The sequence below is a fragment of the Gadus morhua genome, chromosome 18 (genome assembly GCF_902167405.1).
Source record: "Gadus morhua chromosome 18, gadMor3.0, whole genome shotgun sequence".
Lineage (NCBI taxonomy): Eukaryota > Metazoa > Chordata > Actinopteri > Gadiformes > Gadidae > Gadus > Gadus morhua.
In genome coordinates, this window is record NC_044065.1 from 742039 (window position 1) to 746662 (window position 4624).

The following is a 4624-nucleotide window of genomic DNA, read 5'->3' on the forward strand; positions in this document are numbered from 1 at the left end:
CACTTTTATATTTTGAACCAGTATCGATGACTGGTGGATCGGAAGGATCAAAGCTCGTCTGGGGCGGTATCGGAACAACTGGATGCGCGCGCCCGAGACGAATTCCCCAAACCGCTTTAGAAACAGCGTGAATACTTTGCGCAAACACACAGCGCTCCGTGGGTCATCACGCAGCGCCCCGTGGGTCGTCACGGAGCGCCCCGTGGGTCGTCACGCAGCGCCCCTTGGGTCGTCACGCAACGCTTCGTGGGTCGTCACGCAGCGCCCCGTGGACCCTCGGGGCAAGAGAGATGCGATGCACTTGACTCCAACGCAACAATCTGATGCGTCGATTTCCCCGAGCGCGCTCCCTCCCTCTCTGCCTCTAGCGCCAAAAGCGAGCAGGGGCATCTGTTGTGACGCCCCCCCCCCTCCCCCCTCAGACCTCCCCCCTCGTTCTGAATGAATCTCAACTTCACCGCTCCTCCCCCATTGGTGGAGCCGCTTAATTGTGAGTCTGGACCAGAGGTTGATTCAAACAGCGCGTACTCCTCCTGCTACAGGGACCGACTTCACTGCACGCGGGCGTCCTTTCTGTGGATCATCAGCTTCGTGAGGTCTCCTCCGGTAGAAGTCACCTCCGCTAGAAGTCACCTCAGGTAGAAGTCACCTCAGGGAGAAGTGACCTCCGGTAGAAGTCCCTCTGGTTCAGTGCCCCTCCGTTTCAGAGCTCTCCGTTTCAGAGCTCTCCGGTTCCGAGCCCCTCCGGTTCCGTGCCACTCCGGTTGAAGTCCCCCGGTTCAGAGACCCTCCAGGTGCAGCATGCAGGTGTCCCTCGCGTTGCTGGCCTCCGGCTGGCCGCTGCTGCTACTGCTGCTGCGGGGAGGCGAGGCGGGAGGCTGGGCGCGGGGCCTGGTCAAGAACGACGCAACGGAGGTCATACCTGGAGCCCCCGAGGAGGACCTGAGCAGCAACACAACAACAACAACAACAACAACAACAACAACAACAACAACAACAACAACAACAACAACAACAACAACCATACAATGGATAACAGGGCAAAATCCGGCGGCAGGAGATCGCCCAGCACCGCATCCTACAGTGAGTCCCTGTTCGACTTTGTTAAAAAAAAAAAGGAAATAGGCTACTCAAAAATGTCTTAGATATTTTTGGAACTTAAATTAAGAATTGTGTTGTAACTTTTGATTGGAAAATAATAAATTCCATGGCTTATTGCGCTACATAATTTTCTTTACTATTATTGAAGCCTCGGTGTTACAAAAAAATAGTTATTTAGAACGAAATAAGTTAATGTGACCTAAATAATTTGGAGCGACCTAAATAACTTAATTTTATTTGTGGAGGAGCGTAGATTTTTAGCTTTAAACTGCAGCCTATAACTTTAGTGTAAGAACTGATCTCACGTTATTATTTTTTGTTCGTATTCCATTCACATAAATAGAGAAGGTCCACTATACAATCATCTTGATTATATTGTTGATTTGGAAGCATAATCTTTTTTATTTGATATCAACCTTTTTTATTTGCTATGAGCACAAAACATGCCCATTTTTTAAAGGCAAAATTGTATATATGGTAAATGTATAGTGTAAGTACACGTGTACATTATTTGTACATTCTATTACAGTAATTTCAATGAGGCTAGTAATTTTTCCTTTTTAATTAGAAGAAAATATAAGAACCACATTTGGTCAAATTATGAACCAAAAGGAACAGACGCCTCACTCACATTGTGTGTGTGTGTGTTTGTGTGAGTGTGTGAGTGTGTCTGGGGGGGGGGGGGGGGGGGGGGGGTGCGTCTGTGTGTGTGTGTGTATGTGTGTGTGTGTGTGTGTGTGTGTGTGTGTGTGTGTGTGTGTGTGTGGGAAAGGGGGGATGTGTCTCTGTGTGTGTTCGTGTGGTGTGTGTGTGTGTTTGTAGAGAGAGTACTTCATTAGAAGTGTGTCACCAAAGCTAGAATGAGATTAGCACAAACCCATTCCCCGTTCCCCTCCTAAGAGGTCTCCCCCTCCTGTGGCACCAAGCCTCGTATCTTGAGATTACTGGGCCTACTTAGGGCGCAATTGGTTGATGGCAGCCACATGTTTCTGCCGCAGCGCACGGGTCTCCTCTGAATAGAACGGGAACCCAACAGCTCCCACCTGGGGTTCAGAACCATTCCACTGTTCCTTCTAAGCGACCCTTGCAGCAGGAATAATGGAGGAGCTGAATGGCCTTTAATGGGCTGCTGCCCTCTGTTTGGTCCCAACCCGCTCAGAGCATCGGGGTACGGTGGGCGCTCTGCTGGACGGCAGCTCAGCGCTGAGTCCAGGGCCCTGTCCCCCAGACCGGGGCCCCTGGAGAGGACGGGGGGCTCAGAGCGCCTCCGTGTCCTCAGCCGGGGTACAGAGGGTGGTCTGCAGCGCAGAGTGGGGGGCTGGGGGGCTGGGGGGTACTGCTGCTGGAACGCAGCTCTCCTCCCGGGAACAGGGGAGGAGAGCTCCTCTCCTAGTCTCCTCTCCTGGTCTCCTCTCCTAGTCTCCTCTCCTGGTCTCCTCTCCTAGTCTCCTCTCCTGGTCTCCTCTCCTGGTCTCCTCTCCTAGTCTCCTCTCCTAGTCTCCTCTCCTGGTCTCCTCTCCTGGTCTCCTCTCCTGGTCTCCTCTCCTAGTCTCTTCTCCTGGTCTCCTCTCCTTCTCTCCTCTCCTAGTCTCCTCGCCTTGTCTCCTCTCCTTCGCTCCTCTCCTAGTCTCCTCTCCTTGTCTCCTCTCCTAGTCTACTCTCCTTCACTCCTCTCCTAGTCTCCTCTCCTTCTCTCCTCTCCTTTGCTCCTCTCCTTCACTCCTCTCCTAGTCTCCTCTCCTGGTCTCCTCTCCTGGTCTCCTCTCCTGGTCTCCTCTCCTAGTCTCCTCTCCTTTGCTCCTCTCCTTTGCTCCTCTCCTTCACTCCTCTCCTAGTCTCCTCTCCTAGTCTCCTCTCCTGGTCTCCTCTCCTGGTCTCCTCTCCTAGTCTCTTCTCCTGGTCTCCTCTCCTTCTCCTCTCCTAGTCTCCTCTCCTGGTCTCCTCTCCTGGTCTCCTCTCCTGGTCTCCTCTCCTAGTCTCTTCTCCTGGTCTCCTCTCCTTCTCTCCTCTCCTAGTCTCCTCGCCTTGTCTCCTCTACTTCGCTCCTCTCATAGTCTCCTCTCCTTGTCTCCTCTCCTAGTCTACTCTCCTTCACTCCTCTCCTAGTCTCCTCTCCTTCTCTCCTCTCCTTTGCTCCTCTCCTTCACTCCTCTCCTAGTCTCCTCTCCTGGGCTCTTCTCCTGGTCTCCTCTCCTGGTCTCCTCTCCTAGTCTCCTCTCCTTTGCTCCTCTCCTTTGCTCCTCTCCTTCACTCCTCTCCTAGTCTCCTCTCCTAGTCTCCTCTCCTGGTCTCCTCTCCTGGTCTCCTCTCCTAGTCTCTTCTCCTGGTCTCCTCTCCTTCTCTCCTCTCCTAGTCTCCTCTCCTTGTCTCCTCTCCTTGTCTCCTCTCCTAGTCTCCTCTCCTTGTCTCCTCTCCTAGTCTCCTCTCCTTCTCTCCTCTCCTAGTCTCCTCTCCTTGGCCGCTTCAAGGTTTAAACGTTTATCCTGACTCCGAGCGGAGAAGGATACTGGAAGGATCGCATAACGACGGGACCTAACTTTACCGTCAGGTTCACCCCTAGGGTCTATGACCCCCCCCCCCCAAGACTCACTGAAGACGTACGACCCCCCCAGACTGACAGGAGACCCCCCCCCCCCAAGACTGACAGGAGACCCCCCCCAGACTGACAGGAGACCCCCCCCCCCACCAGACTGACAGGAGACCCCCCCCAGACTGACAGGAGACCCCCCCCCCACCAGACTGACAGGAGACCCCCCCCCAGACTGACAGGAGACCCCCCCCAGACTGACAGGAGACCCCCACCAGACTGACAGGAGACCCCCACCAGACTGACAGGAGACCCCCCCCAGACTGACAGGAGACCCCCCCCAGACTGACAGGAGACCCCCACCAGACTGACAGGAGACCCCCCCCCCACCAGACTGACAGGAGACCCCCCCCCACCAGACTGACAGGAGACCCCCCCCCACCAGACTGACAGGAGACCCCCCCCAGACTGACAGGAGACCCCCCCCAGACTGACAGGAGACCCCCACCAGACTGACAGGAGACCCCCCACCAGACTGACAGGAGACCCCCCCCAGACTGACAGGAGACCCCCACCAGACTGACAGGAGGACTACAACTCCCCCCCCCCCCCCCCCAGACTGACAGGAGGACTACAACTCCCCCCCCCCCAGACTGACAGGAGACCCCCCCCAGACTGACAGGAGACCCCCCCCAGACTGACAGGAGACCCCCCCCAGACTGACAGGAGGACTACAACTCTCCCCCCCCCCCCAGACTGACAGGAGGACTACAACTCTCCCCCCCCCCCCCCCAGACTGACAGGAGGACTACAACTCTCTCCCCCCCAGACTGACAGGAGGACTACAACTCCCCCCCCCCCCCCCAGACTGACAGGAGGACTCGGCCAGCCCTCAGACACTGAGATGATGTTGTCATGGTGATTGGCTCATGCACTTCGGGGACCCCCCCAGACACAGGCCATGTGTGGGGGCCGCGGCCGAGCCCCATAACTCAG

At 55.6% G+C, this 4624-nt stretch overlaps 1 protein-coding gene across 1 annotated transcript; it reads left to right on the forward strand.

Moving 5' to 3' along the window:
* The first annotated feature begins 407 nt into the window (after positions 1 to 407).
* Positions 408 to 1638, forward strand: LOC115530981 (probable basic-leucine zipper transcription factor E). Its single transcript, XM_030339878.1, is given in 2 exon segments — positions 408 to 972; positions 975 to 1638. Coding segments are annotated over 2 exon segments (342 nt in total). The 5' UTR covers positions 408 to 801; the 3' UTR covers positions 1146 to 1638.
* Positions 1639 to 4624: the final 2986 nt, after the last annotated feature.